Source organism: Globicephala melas, unplaced genomic scaffold, assembly GCF_963455315.2.
Source record: "Globicephala melas unplaced genomic scaffold, mGloMel1.2 SCAFFOLD_506, whole genome shotgun sequence".
NCBI lineage: Eukaryota > Metazoa > Chordata > Mammalia > Artiodactyla > Delphinidae > Globicephala > Globicephala melas.
Genome location: NW_027207671.1, coordinates 98,936 through 118,082, shown reverse-complemented (window position 1 = coordinate 118,082; position 19,147 = coordinate 98,936). Strand labels below are relative to the sequence as shown.

Below are 19,147 nucleotides of genomic sequence, written 5' to 3'. Positions count from 1 at the left end.
CGCACAAGCTGTCCTGTGGGGATGCTTTTCCCCCTATGTGTCCAGCCCGGGGCCCTGCTGTCTAGGCCCGACCTCCAGGGTGACAGGGTGAACCCCAGGTCCCTGGAGCAAACACTCAGAGCCCTGGTGACCAGACTCAGGGGGCTGGGGCGGCAGCTGGACATGTGTGGCCACCCTGGTGGTGTTTCGCCCCATCTGCAGTTCCAGTTCCAGCTGAGAAAGAGCCTCGCTGTGTTATTTTCTCCTGGTTGTGTAAGGATCCCCGGTGTCATTTGACAGAAATGTACATGGTGTGTTCTTTCTCTCTTTTCTCCCTGCTTCCTCTCGTCCCTCTCCCTCTCCCTCTCTCCCTCTCCCTCTGTCCCCCCCCTCCCTCTCCCTCTTTCCTCTGCGTCTCTCTCTTTCCCTCTCTCCCTCCCCCCTTCCCCCCTCCCCATCCCTCTCCCCGTCCCTCTCCCAACTCCCTCTCCACCTCCGTCTCCCCCTCGCTCTCCCACATCCCTCTCCCTCTCCCCTCCCCCTCCCTCTACCTCCTCCGTCTCCCCCGTCTCTCTCCCGCCTCCCCCCTCCCTCTTCCCGCCTCCCCCGTCCCTCTTCCCTGTCCCTCTCTCCCTTCCTCTCTCCCTGTCCCTGTTTCCCTGTTCCGCACGCCCTCCCTCTACCTCTTTCCCTCTCCCTGTCCCTCCACCTCCTTCCCTCTCTGGAGAGGGAAGGAGGTGGAGGGACAGGGAGAGAGAGCAGGATGGGGGGAGAGGGAGAGAGAGGGGGGAGAGGGATAGAGGGAGGGAGCGAAAGACGTCTCTCCCTCCCTCCCTCTATCCCTCCCTCCCTCCCTCCCTCTATCCCTCCCTCCCTCCCTCCCTCCCTCTATCCCTCTCTCCCTCCCTCTATCCCTCTCTCCCTCCCTCTCCCTCTCTCCCTCTCCCTCCCTCCTTCTCCTCCCTCTCCCTCTCCCTCCAACTCTCCCGCTCCCTCCATCTCTCCATCTCCCTCACTCCCTCCCAGAGAGGGAGAGATGGAGAGGCAGAGACAAGGGAGAGGGAGAGAGAGAGAGGGAGAGATGGAGGGAGAGGGAGGGAGAGGAAGAGAGGGAGAGAGATATGGAGAGGAGAGCGAGAGAGAGGGGGGGAGAGGGAGAGGGAAAGAGGTCTCTTCCTCCCTCCCTCTCCCTCCGTCCTCCTTCTCTCCCTCTCCCTCCCTCTCTCCCTGTCCCTGTTTCCCTGTTCCGCCCTCCCTCTCCCTCTTTCCCTCTCCCTCTCCCTCCACCTCCTTCCCTCTCCAGAGACGGAAGGAGGTGGAGGGAGAGGGACAGGGAAAGAGGGACAGGGAGAGCACAAGAGGGAGGGGGGAGAGGGAGGGAGAGGGGGGAAAGGGAGAGAGGAATAGAGAGAGGGAGCGAAGACGTCTCTCCCTCTCTCCCTCCCTCTCTCCTTCTCCTCCCTCTCCCTCTTCCACCAACTCTCCCTCTCCCTCCATGTCTCCATCTCCCTCACTCCTTCCCACATAGGGAGAGATGGAGGGAGAGGCAGAGATAAGGGAGAGGGAGAGAGGGAGAGGGAGAGATGGAGGAAGAGGGAGAGAGGAAGAGAGAGAGGGACAGAGGGAGAGGGAGAGAGAGAGAGGGGGGGGAGAGAGAGAGAGAGGGAGAGCGGGAGAGGGAAAATGGTCTCTTCTTCCCTCCCTCTCCCTCTCTCCTCCGACTCTCCCTCTCTCACCCTCCCTCCGTCTCCCCCTCTCCTTCCCTCGCCCTTTCCCTTCCTCTCTCCCTCTTCCTCCCTCTGTCACTCCCTCTCCCTCCATCTCTCCCTCACCCTCACTCCCTCTCAGAGAGGGAGAGATGGAGGGAGAGGCAGAGACAAGGGAGAGGGAGAGAGGGAGAGAGGGAGAGGGAGACCAGAACAGGGAAACAGGGACAGGAAGAGAGAGAGGGAGAGGGAGAGAGGGAGAGAGGGAGAGAAGGAGGAGAGAGGGAGAGGGAGGGAGGAAGAGACCTCTTTCTCCCTCCCTCTCTCCCTCCCTCTCCCTCCCTCTCTCCCTCCCTCCATCTCTCCCTCTCCCTCTCTCCCTCTGCCTTATCTCTGCCTCTCTGGGAGGGAGTGAGGGAGATGGAGAGACGGAGGGAGAAGGAGAGCTGGAGCGAGAGGGAGAGGGAGGAGAAGGAGGGAGGGAGAGGGAGAGAGGGAGGGAGAGAGGGAGGGAGGGAGAGACATCTTTCGCTCCCTCCATCACTCTCTCCCACTCCCCCCCTCTCCCTCTCCCCCCTCCCTCTCCATCTCTCTCTCCCTCTCCCCCCTCCCTCTCCATCTCTCTCCCTCTCCCCCCTCCCTCTCCATCTCTCTCTCCCTCTCCCCCCTCCCTCTCCATCTCTCTCTCCCTCTCCCCCCTCCCTCTCCATCTCTCTCTCCCTCTCCCTCCACCTCCTTCCCTCTCCAGAGAGGGAAGGAGGTGGAGGGAGAGGGAGAGGGAAAGAGGTAGAGCCAGAGCGTGCGGAACAGGGAAGCAGGGACAGGAATAGAGGAAGGGAGAGAGGGAGAAGGGGAGAGGGAGAGGGAAAGGGGGAGAGGGAGAGGGGGAGGGAAAGAGGGAGAGAGAGAGAGGGACAGGGAGAGAGGGAGGGAGAGAGGCAGGGGGAGACATGGAGGGAGAGGGAGAGGCAGCGAGGTAGAGGGAGAGAGGGAGAAAGGGAGAGAGAGAGGGAGAGCGGTAGAAGTGCTGAGGAGGGGGGCTCCCTCCCCCTCCCACTCCCATCCTTTCCCTACTGCTTTCTCTTTTCTCTGCTTCAACAAACACCAGGCGCCTTTTAGATCAGCCCTGAAGTCAACGTTGATGCTTGGACAGCCTGACCTCCCCGCTGACTTCCAGCCCAGGACCACCGCTGGGAGATGAAGTCTGCGGGGCCCTGGGCGCAGGCTGCACAGGCACCTCCCCTGATGCCCAATCTCTCCCCGTTTACGAGGCAGCCGACACTCCCCTCCCTGACTCCCCAAGATTTGGGGCCTTTTTAGTATGTGTCGATAATGCCATGAGCTATTTAACTCTTCCACGAGGACCCATCTCCCAAAATGCAGTGGTTTTCAGCCTTGGCTGCACTAGAGAACCCCCAGGGAAGGGAGAGACGTCTCTCCCTCCCTCTCTCTTTCTCTCCCTCTGTACTTCTGTCTACCTCTCTCCCTCTCCCTCTCCCTCTGGGGTGATGCCCGATGAGCTCAGAATCGCAGATGGCCCCCCCATCCCCTCTCTGTGGCTTGCATGGGGGATACACCTTCTCACTGTGGCCCGGGCATGGCCTTGACAGTCAGACATCGGGTCCTGCGTGGACACTTGTGTTTGTTCCATAGCGCAGGTGGCTGCAGTCTGTGCTTCTGTAGATGGGGGCTGTGCGTGAGCCCTTCATCTTCCCCGCAGACACCACTGGTGCTCGCTCGGCCTCGCGGGTGATGCGGGGGGCACGGGGGACAGTCTTGTGTCCCCACCTTCTTGGGCTACAGACAGGCCACGCTGGTCCTGTGGTGACTGGGGGCTCCCAGGAGAACCCCACTGCAGACCGGAGAGGTGGCCCCAGAGAAGGTGGCGTACGCCTGGGGCCGGGCCTCATCAGTGAGCCACGGGCCACCTGCAGCAACAGCTGTCTCACCGTCCAGGGGCTGGGTGTTCGGGCGCCGTGGGGTTGAGCCACTGTCTGCACGGCAGCCGTGTTTGTCTTGTTGAGCCCGGGGAGGCCCCTTGGTGGCTCCTGGAAAGACTGGCCGCATTTCTTCCTGCCCTTGGCCTTAGAGCCCATCACGTTCATGCCGTTTCTGGTTCCAAAAGGACCTGTGTTAATAAAGACCACGTGTTAGGACAGCACCAAAGTGTCTAGAAATCCGGGCCAGGAGGAGGAGGGAGGGGGATTGGCTGTGCCCGCCAGTGGCCTGGGAGCCCTGCCCGCCTGCAGAGACCTGGCCCGGGGCCCGCGGGGAGGCCGTGGCCCTCGGTCCCCAGCGCCTTCCGTCTCTGGGTTCCAGGAGAACTGCGTGATCCTCAGGGAGCTGGTGAGGCTGCAGGCCCCGAAGTCCCGCCTGCTGGGGTTCCGCACGCATGCCGACTCCGTGCTGGAGATGAACATGGACAAGACCAGCCAGGTGGTGGCCACTGTCCTAGGTAACACCGCCTCCCCCTGAGTCCCAGTGGGGACGGGGTCAGGCGGACCTTGACCGGACGTGGTGCTGCCTGAGACCCCACTGTGTCAGCCCTTGGGGGTCACCTTCCCAGACCCTTCATTCTGCCTCGAGGGGCGCGGGGTCGGGGGTGGCTGGGGGGCCGCCCCAGGGACGTAGCTGAGCCCCTCCCCTCCGCCCGCAGGTGAGCTGGCCCAGAAGCTGAAGCGCCTCGGGGAGCAGGAGCGGCCGTGATCCTGGAGCTAAAGAAGGCCGAGTGCCAGAGGCGGGGCCTGCACTTTGACGGCCCCATCAATGCCTGGGACCTGCGCTACTACATGAACCGGGGGAGGAGACGCGCTACCACGTGAACCAGTACCTGCTCAATGAGGCTTTCCCCATGCAGGCGCTCACACGCGGGCTGCTGGGCATCTCCCAGGAGCTGCTGGGGCTGACCTTCGACCTGGAGGAGGGCACCAGCATGTGTCACGAAGACGTGAGGCTCTAAACGGTCTGGGACGCGGCCTCGGGCAAGGTCATCCATCGGCAAGTTCTACCTGATCTCTATCCTCGGTACGTGCGTGGGGGAACCTGTCGGCCGTGGGCCGGGGCTCCTCTGTGGAAGCGGGGCCCCATCCACGTCCCTCCGCAGGGTGGGGAAGTCCGGGCACGCGGCCTGCTTCGGCCTGCAGCCGGGCTGCCTACAGCACGATGGGAGCTGCCAGATTGCCATCGCGGCCACGGTGGCCAACTTCACCAAGCCTACGCCCAACCTGCCCTCCCTGCTGCAGCATGATGAGCGGGAGACCAACTTCCACGACGTCGGGCACGCGATGCACCAGCTCCGCTCCCAGGCGCAGGGCTGCAGGCAGGGGGCGGGGCGGGCCCGGGCGTGCGTGGTCCTCAGGCAGGCCCTCGCCATGGGATTCTTCCACTGACATCACCCCGCACGTGGTGATGCCCTCGGTGTCAGCTTCCATCATCAGACCCCAGGCACTGGGCGCGTAAATAACGGAAATGGATGTCCTCGAGGCTCTAGAGGCTGGAAGACCCAGATCAAGGAGTCAGGGCTGGTTCCCTGCATGTTAAATACATGCACTCAAGAGTTGCCTTGAAAAAAGACAAAAGAAAAGAAAGGAACGTTGCCTGCAAGTCTGCTGACAGCCGGTGATGAGAACCAGAGGGAAGGCTCTGGGGCCGGGGGCGCAGTGCCCTGTGAGCTCGGGGGCTGCTGCCAGTCTCCGTGGAGGCTCAGCAAGTCCCAGTGACTTCCCCACGTGGGGGGCGCCAGCTGAGCGTCTGGGCCCAGGACCCACTGCTCGTTCAGTCTTCCTGTGGTCAGCCCTTCATCCTGAGCACGATGCTCTCACAGGCTGCACCGGGGCGTGTGGGGACAGTTTACTGAGCTGTACAGACGTCACTACTGCTTTGGACCATTTCCGTCACCCCGAAAATGTCCCTCACGCCCTTAGCTATCACTCCGTCCCCTCGCCAGCCCCTGACAACCAGGAACCCACTCGCTGACTCTGTGGATCTACCTGCTCTGGACGTTTCTCCTCAGTGGGGTCACGCCCTGTGTGTCCTTCTGTGTATGACTTCTCTCGCTGAGCATCGTGTTCTCAGGGTGTATCGACGCGGCAGCGAGCGTCAGGGCTTCACCGCGTTGCGTGGCTGAGGGACGTAAAGACGACAAGAGAAAAGAAAAGAACGTTGCATGCAAGTCTGGTGACAGCCGGTGATGAGAACCAGAGGGAAGGCTCTGGGGCCGGGGGCGCCGTGCCCTGGGAGGCCCTGGCGCTGCTGCCAGTCTTGGTGGGGCACGGGCAGCACCGTCCCTCAGGAGCTGCTGGACAAGCTCATCAAGTCCCGGGAGGCCAACCCAGATGCGGCCGGACCGAGGGAAGGGAAGGGGGCTTCCGGTCTGCCCGGCTGGAAAGCGCGGCCTGGACACGGTGCCAGCCCCCCGTCTCCTTCCTCCCACCCCCCAGGCCTCTTCAACCTGTGCCAGATCGTCCTGGCCAAGGTGGTTCAGGCCCTGCACACGCAGACGCCCGCGGACCCGGCCCAGGAGAATGCCCGCCTCTGCCAGGAGATCCTGGGGTTCCCAGCCATGCCAGGTAGCCAAGCGCGCACCGGGCTCACCTCAGCGGTCGGTTGGCGGCTACTGCCCAGGTCAAGAGGATCGTCTGGTGGTGTGTGAATGGGGACCGACTGACAGGCTCTGGCCGAGGCCCGCTGACCTCTGGCCTCTTCCTGCCACGGTTCCTTGGCTGGTCCCTCCAGCTGTGGCCCGCGGAGTCCGAGGGTGGGGTGGGAGGCTCTGCACATGCTTTCTAGAGAGGCTGGAAGAGGCAGGAGAGGGCTTCATACCCCGAACAGAAGGCATCGACGAGGTCTGCCCGTGCGTGTCGGTGCGGACACGCGGTTCACTCCCTCGTGAGCGCTTTAACCAGCGATCTCCCCGTGGTGGAGGGCGAGCCCCGACTCATCTCTCGCAGCCTCGGCAGCTGACCTTGTAAGAGGCTTAGGAGTGAACCCTCGTGAGCTTCAGCAGAAAGTCGGCAAAGATTTATTTGTGTCCCTCCACTGAACTGCCAGCAAGGTCCCCGTTTTCTACAAGTGTTGGGCCAATACTCTCTCTAGTGGCAGGGGACTCAGACAAGGCTGCTTTGGGGCCCCCACCCCCGCTCTGGGGCAGGGGCACTGAGCGGCCAGGGAGCCGGGCAGGAGCCCCTCCGCGTGTGTCCCAATGACCCACCTGCCTGCGACCTTCGGCCGCCTGGCAGGAAGCTACGACGCCCAGTCCTATGGCCAGTCATTCCTGCAAGAAACACTGGAACCAGTTTCTGCCAACCCGCCAAAAAAAAAACGACTTCAAAGGCAACGTGGTGTCACAGGAAGGGCTTGTTTCTGTGTTTCTTTGTTTTTAGTTCATTAGGCCTCACTTAAAATTCTGATTCCACAATGCACTTGCTCTGGGATCTTGAACAACACTCATAACCTCTGCAAGTTTCAGTAGAGTAAGTTTATGTGATTACCTTCATCTGTAATATCCCTGTGTTGCAATCTTAATTAATTCAGATTAATTCATCTTAATCTTAATCTCAAGTTCAGATCAAAGACTCGTTCCTCTGTGACTTCTCCTCTGAACTGATTCAAAAGCCTCCTCTCCCGTCCTCATCTGGCTTCTCTTCTCTTCTGGAATCTCATAAGAACTTCTATGACCTCTCTGGTTTTTTGTTGTTGCTGTTGTCTGTTTGTTTGGTTTTTAATTGAAATATAGTTGATTTACGATGTCGTGTCCGTTTCAGGTGTACAGCACAGTGATTCCGTTTTCAGATTCTTTTCCCTTATAAGTTATTACAAAATATTGAGTACAGTTCCCTGTGCCGTAGAGGAGATCCTTGTTGTATCAACTCTATGCCTTCTTTGAATGACCGTAGCACTTGTTGTCTGTATCATTTTTATGTCTGTTGTGGCTTTGTGACTGAAAATGAAAATTTTCTATTTGTTCATGTCCTGGCCCTTCCTTAGAAATGTGTTCATTTACCTATTTCATATTTATTGACTACATCTTAGACACCGTGTTAGCTGCTTGTTCTAGATGTTAGTAAAACATAGACCTTCCTGCTCAAAGGGTCACAGTATTTGTGGGAAAACAAACAAACGAACAACTTACGTCTCAAATAGCTTTGTACTTCCCAAAGAGAGCACACCTCGTAGGTACAATAAATATATGTATTATACATAAATGTATAAATAGTTAATGGCATTAAAAACTTGAGATAACTGCTTTTCTATTCTGAGGAAATGATGATAATATTTCACCAGGAGCTCAACACCACTCTGAGAATGAGGGCTTAATCCCCGACCTGGCTCACTGCATCGCTTTCTTATATGAAAATAGACAAGTCTGTACATGCTCTCTACAAAAAGGCTTATCTGGCATGAATTTCAGATAGCAAGAAGAAAAATTCAAGAGGTTCAGAGAAGCATCCAGAAGCTCAGGTGATTGTCTGGCACTAATACAACTTGCTTGACAGGAAAAGAGAGCTGTAAATCTCACAAAATTCGATGATCTTCTAAGAATTTCAAAACCGCCTGCTAGTAATTAGAAATCCTAGAAGAACCGCTTCTTTTAAAGCATACTGATAATATGCTTTACAGCTTAATATTCAGAAGCCTATGTTTTGGCTAAGTGAGCTTCAGGAAACTTGTGGTTCAGTTCCATCTACTCTGGAACCTCTGGTCAAAACACCTACTTCTGTGCTCAGCCATCTTATCATCTGTAAAATGGAGGCAACTCTAAGAAAACATAGTTACAGAGATGTTGCACAGTTTCCTGTGTCACTGTCTTCATTTGTTTCAGAAAACCAATAACGTCTAAGCTACTACTGCAAAGAGTGCAGTGTTACTTGGGGTCATCTAGTGCAGCTCTGTCAAAGTAAAGAAAAGCAAAGGGGCCTAGAATAACTATAATTTTCCCAAGAGGACACTATTATTTTATGGCAAATCTGAGTCAGGAACCCTGATCTCTTTGATGCCATTCCATTGTTCTCTCGTTGGGTTCTCAGCAACCCAGAGAAAGAAAGAGAAATAAAACTCCTATGTGCTGTGTCACTGGTACAGGACGTGGCAAGATTGGAATTGGAGAACTACATATTAACAGGTATTTGGGAAATTCTTCAAACTAATTAAGATATATACCAGGTACATAAAAAACAGTTATGTTTTCCCAAGATGATTCTGTGGAATGAACAGAACTGGTAACTGAAGGTGCCTGTGTGCTGCAGTTCCAAACAGGACGGGTGAATGCTTGTTTTCTGGCACCTTTAAGACTCCACCCCAATATACACATTAAAATAAAATTAACATTTCAACTGGGTCATATTTAATTCTGCATGCTCTTGTAAGTCAGCAAAATAGTCCATATATCATTTAAGTTGTCACTCACTTTCTTTTCTTTTCTTTTCTTTTTTTTGCGGTACACGGGCCTCTCACTGCTGTGGCCTCTCCCGTTGCGGAGCACAGGCTCCGGACGCGCAGGCTCAGCGGCCATGGCTCACGGGCCTAGCCGCTCCGCGGCATGTGGGATCTTGCCGGACCGGGGCACGAACCCGTATCCCCTGCATCGGCAGGCGGACTCTCAACCACTGAGCCACCAGGGAAGCCCGTCACTCACTTTTTAACTTGAGTTTTAATTTCTGAAAGTCTTTCCAAACACAAAACAGAGGTGGGAAAATGGTATATGGGAAGCTGCAGAGATGAAATAAGCTTACTGCATTCGGCATAAAGATGAATACCCGAACAACTTCTGCATAGCTGGAAGTGTCCAAATCTACTATCTTCGTTTTGTAGTCAAGGCTTCCGGAAAAATATGCTAACGGATTCCTAATTACCCAAATGCCCCATATCTGTTTCAGTAAGTATCATTATATATTATGGAAATTTTTCTCAGTGACAGAGAAAGACATCCTGGCCGAGCATCCCCCTGCCCATGACACACAGATGATGGGTCTCAAGCTACCTTGAAGGCGTTGGAGCCCACTTTATCCATTACTAATATTAATGGAGGACAAAACTTCATATTCTGTTTGCTCTGCGTTTGTTAAATCACTTCTTCCCTTCATTAAGATGGATGACACATAATTGAGTCTGTAGTGTGTGTATCACTGGAAACTGAACACATTTTTGTTGGTTTTATTAACGTCATCGGTTTCTAGGGGGGGTCTACTAAATAACTAAGTCTAGTTTCACAGTTACAAATAAATTATGATGTAATTTTGAATAACGTAAGCTCATCATAAAGGAAGGATACTGAGAGTTGCTACTACCCCTTCCTTGAGGGGCTCTTGTAAAGCACTAAATCAAGTAACAGAGGTTTATATGCATGCATATATTTTCAATGATATTTGAACACACTTGAAAAGAACTCTACGGAATGCATTATAAAACCTCGATGCTGTGTGTCCCTAGTTCCCGGCTCTCTCGTTCAAACTATTTAAATGAACAAAATGTTATCTATTAGGATAGCTATCAGAGTACTCCAAATACTACTTCTTGCAGTACCCTGTCCCAACCATTTGCCTTCCTCTTCCCATTAGTCCTTAATTCAGAAACCCCAGAGATTTGTTCAGTAATTTATGAACATATTTCTTCATTCAGCCAAGAAAATTGATGGATCCCTTACCAAATTTCAGGCACCCTTCTTCAGGATGTTTTCTAGGCATGTTCAGGAAACACAGCAGTGTTAACTAACACAGATGAATATAGCCTCTCTCGAGCTGAGGGGAGAGACAAAAGTAAAGAAGCAAATATAAAATCATAAGTGTAAATACGTAAATAAAAATTGAATAAATGGGTAGAATAACTAGTGTATCAGGTAAGTGCTGGAGAAAAACAGCAAGCAGGGAAGGCGGATGGAGATTGTTAGCTGGTAGGAGGAGGCTGCGATCGGAAACTAAGTGATCACTGAGGGCTTTCTGGGGAAGATAAAATTTACGAGGGAACCTAAGGTTGTGAGAGGGAGCAAGGTGCATATCTGGGAAGTGAATAGTACAAGCAGAGGGAATAGTCAGATGGAAAGGCAATGAGGCAAGAGTGGGCTTGGAGTATCCAAGGAGCAGAAAGGATGTCAGTGTGTGGAAAACAGAGGGAGCAAAGTGGAGAGGAGAAGGAAACAGTCAGAGAGGAAACAGAGGCCCAGATTTCTAGGGCTGTGGAGGCACTTTGAGGACTTTGCTTTTCCTGTGAAGAAGCCATTGAAGAGACTTGAGTGACATGATCTGACTTATGTTTTAACAGGATCTCTCTGGATGCCATGTTGATTAGAGACTGCAGGAGAATAAGGACAAGCCCCAGAAGACCAATAGTTGATTCAAATGTCAAGAAACATTTATGCCTTCACCCTTCAACTTCACAAATGATGCCATTTCCATTGAGCTATTGAAAAATATCATCTGGCTTTCAAAACAATAAACCAGAAGGCATTTTCTCACATAAGCAAGGTCACAAACAACTGTCAGCTAAAGGTGAAATAGCAACAAATCAAATAATAACAAAAACATTTTTTATAGATTTTAAAACCTTACAAAGCATTTTCTTGTCCATTATCTAAGTTAATCCTCAAATCAACGCCATGAGATAGTTATTATTTTCCCATTAGAAGTGACCGCATATTAAATCCTTAGTGATTGCTCAAGAAAAGCTGAAATCTTGAGTGTACATCTATTAATGCCAAGGTTGGGTTTTTTACCCATGGGAACATTGGATGCTAAAATCCACAGGGATTTTCAGCTCAAGATGGCAGACTAGGAAATATATTTACTTTCTGGTCCTCCTGAAACCATGTTTAAATAAAACTGCAGAAATACCAAAATTAATCAACCAATAAAAGCCAAGACATTGTGGAAGTCATCAACCACACAAAGATTTCAACACATTTCGAGAAGGCAAACAATGAAATGGAGGGGCCATGAATAAAATAATGAAGAAAAGACTACCCTAAGTAGGGTCTGCACAAAGCCAGGCAGCTTTTGCTGAGCCCTGGTTATAGTAAAGGACAGAGGAAAGAAGAGGGCCTGAAAACAAGGAGACAAAAGTCATTTTAGGAAAAAACGTTCACTTAATGAGCTCCAGGGAACACTCAGCCTGCTGCCATACTCACTCATGGATTACAGTGGATTGTTGGTAAGCAAGACAAGAAAACAGGGAACCAACAAACAAAAATCAAGACACGGTTTCTTACTGAGCTCTTCTCAAATGAGATCAAGAAATTATGGCTCAATGCCATAGCTGTAAATCATTTCTGCTCCTGGAGAGGTTAGAAAGGGCTTATAATAGTTACCCTTTTTCTTCAGACAGAATTTAGGTCTGAGCAAAAGCTTTTGTGTCCTCCAACCTCAAAGTTTATTGGGGATGGAAGTCCAAATTTGCTTTGACATACCATAAAAAGAATCTCATCAGCAGAGGGTCAAACTACTTTTGGAATATATGAATTATGCCCAGTGTGATTTTAAATAGATTTTAAACAAAAATATATAAATTTTCACTGATCTATATGATTCTGGGTTCTGAAACTTCTACATGTTACATGCCTGATATATAACACACAATGTCAGTCCCAGGAGAGAGAAGACACTCCAATGAAGCAAGCCAAAGAAACAAGATTCGAACAAGGTAAAGTGGTGTGTAGACCAAGACCAGGATTTTTCAGTTCTTTCCTGTCATGCTGTAGCTTCCAGCTCCTGAATAACAACACATGTTTCCCTTGTCCTAGACACACAAGAGTATGTCTCCTCTATGGGGCGTAAGAAGCTCTAGAGTTACATATGTGTAGTAAAGAGTGGACCCAGCCGGCATGCTCACAATGACCAAATTGTGTTGATCGTACTTTATTTTAAACCAATACATCGCTCCATGCTGAAGTTGCAATAAATGATATATTTGCTTTCTAGACATGAATGAGATGCCTTACTGGATATACTCCAGGAAGGCCAGAGAAACTGGCTTCTAATCCATACAGAATAATTCATTGATGAATTCCTTTCAGGAGAGCCCCTGATTTATCTAGAATATAAGCCTTACATACCTGGATCCTTCAAACTAGACCAAAGGGACAAATCTAGGCTGCAAGCCTCAATTAGAAATGTGGGATGGTGCTATGCTGACAACTGGTGGTCCCTGACCTATCTTCTGAGATTAGAACCCAGTGTGGTGGATGACCAATTCACGCGCTGAACAAAAGAACACCTCCTACAGGGCAGTGTATGTGTTCATTACAGGTATGGCACTTAGGGCTAAAAGTAACACATGAAGCATATATGATAAGGAGGCACCAGAGTCCAGAGCACGAGCTCTGGAATCACACAGGCTTGCTTCGAATCCCGGCTAAGCCACTACCATCTGTATACCCTGAAGAACAGTCGAAGGTTTAAATGTTCTTTTACCAAATTTCGAAAAACAAGTGAAGAAAGAACCTACCTGCCAGGAAGGGACATCGTGGGGTGCAGCATCCAGTCGCGTCAGGGCTCTGCATCCCCTGCTCAGAAACCTTCACCGCCTGGCTCATGGTGATGCTGGCAGCTCAGCAGCCCTGGAGAAGGCGCTCCTGTCTCCAGGGCTCGCGGACAAGCTGGGGAGGTCCACGGAGGTGGCGGGCCACAGCCTGGCAAACTCTGGGTGCCTCCTCCACTCAGCTCTGGGCAGGCTCTGGCCTCTGGGCCCCGTTGCGGGGAAGGGCTGGCCGATACATAGCCAGGGCTGAGGGGTCTGCAGAGCCGGTGCCCAGGCAGGGTGAGCTCTGGAGGAGAAGACTTCCACAGTCCCCAACAGTCTCCACATGGTGGCCCATCCGGTGCCAAACACCTGCCACCCACAGCGACAAGTCCCAGCCGCTAGAAAGCCCACAAGGGGTCGGGCTCTTTGCCCTCGGGCCGGGTTTCTCCAGGGGCTGGGCTTGTGTGGGGCCCCCATACCACCCCCTGACCCGCCCTTGCTCTGTGACACGTACAGTACAATGTCAACACCCAGGCTGAGCCGGCCAGTGTTCAGTGCGTGCTAGACCTTGAGAAGACTTAGCAGCTAGGGAGAAGCTCTCCCACTTTCACTCGCTTTTCTCAGATCAGGCAGGCAGCCCATCTCACCCCAAAGCTATGGACACCACACCTCCTTCCCAGGCTATCGTTTTCCGTTCTGCCCCTGTTGTCCCTTTCCATTCTGCCCCTCTTTTCCCCAGCACCCTATTTACGGCTTCGGGTGTCATCGGTGCTGCAGCAGGCAGCACCTCTGACCCCGAAGCTATGGACACCACACCTCCTTCCCAGGCTATCGTTTTCCGTTCTGCCCCTGTTGTCCCTTTCCATTCTGCCCCCCTTTTCCCCAGCACCCCATTTACGGCTTCGGGTGTCATCGGTGCTGCAGCGGGCAGCACCTCTGACCCCGAAGCTATGGACACCACACCTCCTTCCCAGGCTATCGTTTTCCGTTCTGCCCCTGTTGTCCCTTTCCATTCTGCCCCCCTTTTCCCCAGCACCCCATTTACGGCTTCGGGTGTCATCGGTGCTGCAACAGGCAGCACCTCTGACCCCGAAGCTATGGACACCACACCTCCTCCCCAGGCTATCGTTTTCCGTTCTGCCCCTGTTGTCCCTTTCCATTCTGCCCCCCTTTTCCCCAGCACCCCATTTACGGCTTCGGGTGTCATCGGTGCTGCAGCAGGCAGCACCTCTGACCCCGAAGCTATGGACACCACACCTCCTTCCCAGGCTGTCGTTTTCCGTTCTGCCCCTGTTGTCCCTTTCCATTCTGCCCCTCATTTCCCCAGCACCCCATTTACGGCTTCGGGTGTCATCGGTGCTGCAGCAGGCAGCACCTCTGACCCCGAAGCTATGGACACCACACCTCCTTCCCAGGCTATCGTTTTCCGTTCTGCCCCTGTTGTCCCTTTCCATTCTGCCCCCCTTTTCCCCAGCACCCCATTTACGGCTTCGGGTGTCATCGGTGCTGCAGCAGGCAGCACCTCTGACCCCGAAGCTATGGACACCACACCTCCTTCCCAGGCTATCGTTTTCCGTTCTGCCCCTGTTGTCCCTTTCCATTCTGCCCCCCTTTTCCCCAGCACCCCATTTACGGCTTCGGGTGTCATCGGTGCTGCAGCAGGCAGCACCTCTGACCCCGAAGCTATGGACACCACACCTCCTTCCCAGGCTATCGTTTTCCGTTCTGCCCCTGTTGTCCCTTTCCATTCTGCCCCCCATTTCCCCAGCACCCCATTTACGGCTTCGGGTGTCATCGGTGCTGCAGCAGGCAGCACCTCTGACCCCGAAGCTATGGACACCACACCTCCTTCCCAGGCTATCGTTTTCCGTTCTGCCCCTGTTGTCCCTTTCCATTCTGCCCCCCTTTTCCCCAGCAACCCATTTACGGCTTCGGGTGTCATCGGTGCTGCAGCAGGCAGCACCTCTGACCCCGAAGCTATGGACACCACACCTCCTCCCTAGGCTATCTTTCTCCGTTCTTCCCCTTTTTTCCCTTTCTATTCTGCCCCTGTTTTCCCCAGTCTCCCCCCCCCCCCATTTACGGCTTAGACCGGCATCGGTGCTTCAGCAGGCAGCAGCTCTGACACCAAACCTATGGACACCACACCTCCTTCCCAGCGCTGTCATTTTCCAGTCTGCCCTGTCTCCACGTAGAACCGCTACCTATTTCACACGGCTGTTCCCAGTTCTGGGAACACACCACTCACTGGTAGCAATGCCTCAGCCCATGCCTCGACTCATTTACCTGCAACGCTGGCCAACAGATAGACCAACACTTCAAAGTTATGACAGAACGTTGAGTAAGTTATACGCTTGGAATTGCATTTATTATTATTAACAAGCACAACTGTAGTGCTTAGACTATAACAAGTAATCTTCTAAGTGCTTAGCAAATATTAACTCACTTAATCCTCATAATGGCAACCCTATAGGTAGGTAATGTTCATAATATTCACCTGTTTTGGGGGAAACTGAGGCCCAGAGGGGTTGAATAGCTTGTCTAATGCCACACAGTAAGTAGCGGGCAGAAACCCAGGATGAAAACCAGACCGTCGAGACTTTCATCACTTTGCTGTGTCACCTTAATAGATGTTGTGGTTAGGGAAGGGACTAAACTGACAAGACTCTGAACTTGAGAAGGGAGAAATTAGAAAGTGACTGATCCTAGAAACTAGAGAGGATTTCAGCTCAGAAATTTCTGGTGATGAGACCCGGAAGAACAAGAACATGGTTGGATTATTAACTTGGGGTAGTATCTGAATCCATTGAGAAATGGTTTTGTCTTGTTTTTTTTTTTTTAACTTAGAAAGGCCAGTTGGATGAAGATTAATGAAAAAAAAAAGTAGAAAGGAAAAGAGGAAGGTGCCTGAAGTGAGACATAACCTCTTCCCTGTAAGTACTACGGGTGGGTGTCCTGTGGGAAAGGATGGAGCTCTCTCTACAGGTTTGTCACCAGGATGAACAAGGAGGAACATGGCAAACATTGTACTGGTTTTGATGATTCCTCAAAAACCAAGGCTTTAGTTTCCAAGAACTACCCACAGTAGCATACCTACCGTGTGTCAGACATGCCACCAAGTGTGTTTCCAGTCACACATTTTAATTGGAGAAATAGTTCCTATGAGGTACGCATTAGTTCCCTATGGCTGCTGTAACAAATTACTACCAATGAGCTTGCGTAAAACAAAACACACTCATTCTCTTATGGTTCTGGAAGACAGAGGTCCAAAACCAGTTTCCCTGGGCTGGAACCAGGAGTTGACAAGGCCGTCCATCCACCTTCTAGAGGCTCTAAGGGAGAATCTGTTTCCTTGACAGCATTCCTTGACTTCTGGCCACATCAATCCAACCCCAACTTCATCATCACATTCTCTTTGGAGTAAAAACTCCCTCTGCCTCTCTCTTACGAGAACACCAGTGGTTACATCTGGGTCCATCCAGGTAGGCCAGAAGAATCTCCCCATCTCAAAACCCTTACTTTCATCCCATTGGCAAACTCCCTTCTGCCATTTAAGGTGACATTCACAGGTTCTGGGGATTAGAAGGTGGACATTTGGGGGCAATGGTACTATTCAGTCTACTACAAGGTAGATACTATTATCTTCCTCAGATGTAGGAAATGAAGTTTAGGGAAGTAATTTGTCTCAGGTCTACAATCTCCAGAGTAGAGATTTAAATTCTGCCAGTGAGACTTTAGGACACACTCTAAACAACTTTAACCTGTGTCCTTAATTACTGCATAATCCTTGGTTAAGAGTCACACTTAGGTATCAAGACCCAACTGAATATAACACAAGTACTGTCTCCTCTTTCACTATGTTTGCCTGGTGTATTTATGAATCTTGCCCAGAGCAGAAGAGTTCAGAAAATTGTTATGCACCTTTACTAGGAGAAAGCATTTACTGTTTGATGTGCACGGAGTAATGGAAGGCTATTTAAAGTAAAATAAAATAAAATAAAATAAAATAAAATATGCCACCAAATCGTCAAGTGTCACAACAGAGGTAACCCCGTGGGAGTCTTGAGGAGACTAAAATTATCTCCAATTGTGCAGGTGAGAAAAGTGTCACTAAACGCAGTTGTAGTTCAGCCAAGCCCTACGGCACAGAAGTAGGAATTTGGATAGGTACGAATGGGAAAAAAGACATTTTAGGCATGGGAAACAGTTTAATGCTGAATGGATGAGAAATATACGTTAGACCTTTCTAAATCAACTGGCTTATTATTAGCTCAGTAAATCAGATTTGGTCAGTCAAACTAGCTTTAGCTGATTACTTATCCAGGGCATAGCTGTTGAGAGTAATTTTTGTCATACAACAGTAAATAAAATTGTTGAACTATAACTTTAGGCTTGCTAAGTGAAATAGATTGCTCTAGCTGATGTTCAAGTGACTTACTTGGTACTATTCACGAAATTGGGGGTTAACAACTGCTTAAGACAACATAGAGAACTGATCTTAAATAGTACTTGAAGTAGTTACTGTGTAAAGTATCTGTTCAGTAGCTCATGGTAAATGGATGTTTATAATCCCCACTGGACAACCAACTGCTTTTTTGCAAATGGTAATGTGAATTGCTGTCGCATAAACTATAGTAATGACCACCTATCTAATTTGTTGTCCAAACCAGAAATCTTCTAACAATACTGGTCTCCTAATAAAAGTAAGCATGAAGCTAACACACACTGGGTGTCTCCCGTGTGCCTGTGCATGCATCTATATCTCACTGAACCCCCATAACAGCCCCCAAGAGAGGGACTCTGAGTGTCCCCATGCTGCTGGTGGAGAAACAGGCACAGGAAGGTTCAATAGTCTATCTACCTAAGATAACACAGAGGGTGGGAGAGCCTGTTTTTAAACCATCTGCCTCCAATTCCAGGTGCCAGGAGCCAGATTCAGCCTACAGGCCTCTTCTGCTCATCTGGAGGCGAAACCACGTGTAAGGATTAGTCAAATCCTGTCTTCAATCCTCAAGGTAGCTTGAACACTTGCACGTCCTCCAAATAACATGTAGCATAAGCAATAAGATGTTTGCCCCGGGTATTGTCCAGGAACTTGGAATCAGCTGTGTCTAGTTAGGCTGAGCTGGTTGAGACTGGAGAGGACCACCAATCTTCCACCTGGGCCAGTGCCTTTTGACCTCCGGCCATCAGAGGGCCGAAAACTACAGCCTGAGAATGTGCTGAGCCCCGTAGCCTAGTTACGCCAGCTCAGAACAATGACGAGCACACCTTTTTCCAATCACCTTTCCTCATGCTCCCTATGCCTCATACTGCCCTGCTTCTTTATTCTTTATCCCATAGATACCCCAAGCCCCTTGCCTTTGGGGAGGCGGATTTGAGACCTATTGTCACGTCACTTCCTCGCTTGGCTGCCTTGTGAATAAACCTCCTCTTTGCTGCAAACCTCAGCGTGTCAGTGTTTTGGCTTGCTGCGCCTCAGACAAAATGGTAGGGAGCTGTGGTAAAGGTCCCTTGCCTGTGAGGGAAGCTGGTTACTAGTAGTCACATTGCGGATGTTTTCTCCTCCCGGGGTGGGGGGGCAGACGTCCTGCTCTTCCAGAAAGAAGGGAGAAAGGCAGGAGCTGGACCCTTGCTCTCAGGGTCACCGTCACCTAGGAGCTCCTTAGAAGCACAGAATCCAGGCCCCACCCAGAACTACTGAATTACAGCCTGCATTTAACAAGATCCACAAGAGAGGCATACCCATAGTAAAGTTGGAGAGGCACCAAGCTGGAGTCCACGTAGCAGAGAAGCAGACAGGATTCTAGACCACGCAGAGTGTTAAAGGCCAACAGTTTGTTTTCTATTCTCAAAACAATGTTTTTGAGCCATGTTTATGAGCAATGTCCCAACTTGCTTTTAAGGTTTCTTGTGTGAAGAATGGATTGGAAGGAAACAAGATATATGGACACTGGTTAGGACCTCATTGCAACAGACAGGCAAGTTCGGTATTAGGATGTTGAGGAAGAGTT

The 19,147-nt window shown here is 51.3% G+C and overlaps 1 protein-coding gene across 16 annotated transcripts in view; it reads right to left on the bottom strand.

The window, feature by feature from the left end:
- Nucleotides 1–2,359: 2,359 nt before the first annotated feature.
- Nucleotides 2,360–19,147, bottom strand: part of LOC115850864 (uncharacterized) — a 42,806-nt gene continuing 26,018 nt past the window's right edge. For 4 of the 16 annotated variants that reach the window (XR_011377209.1, XR_011377210.1, XR_011377215.1 and 1 more), the window contains 5 exons: nucleotides 10,327–10,420; nucleotides 6,279–9,348; nucleotides 5,675–5,807; nucleotides 4,516–5,246; nucleotides 2,360–3,813 (listed from right to left, as the gene is read on the bottom strand). Coding sequence is in view for 1 of the 16 variants with exons in the window: in XM_070044818.1 (XP_069900919.1) it covers nucleotides 3,787–3,813; nucleotides 3,939–4,091; nucleotides 4,516–4,680 (345 nt within the window). In the remaining 15 variants the exon portion in view is untranslated. Of the gene's footprint in view, nucleotides 3,814–3,938; nucleotides 4,092–4,515; nucleotides 5,247–5,674; nucleotides 5,808–6,278; nucleotides 9,393–10,326; nucleotides 10,421–13,118; nucleotides 15,154–19,147 lie in introns of those variants that run through there. The other 12 variants (XR_011377212.1, XR_011377213.1, XR_011377203.1 and 9 more) reach the window with 11 other exon arrangements.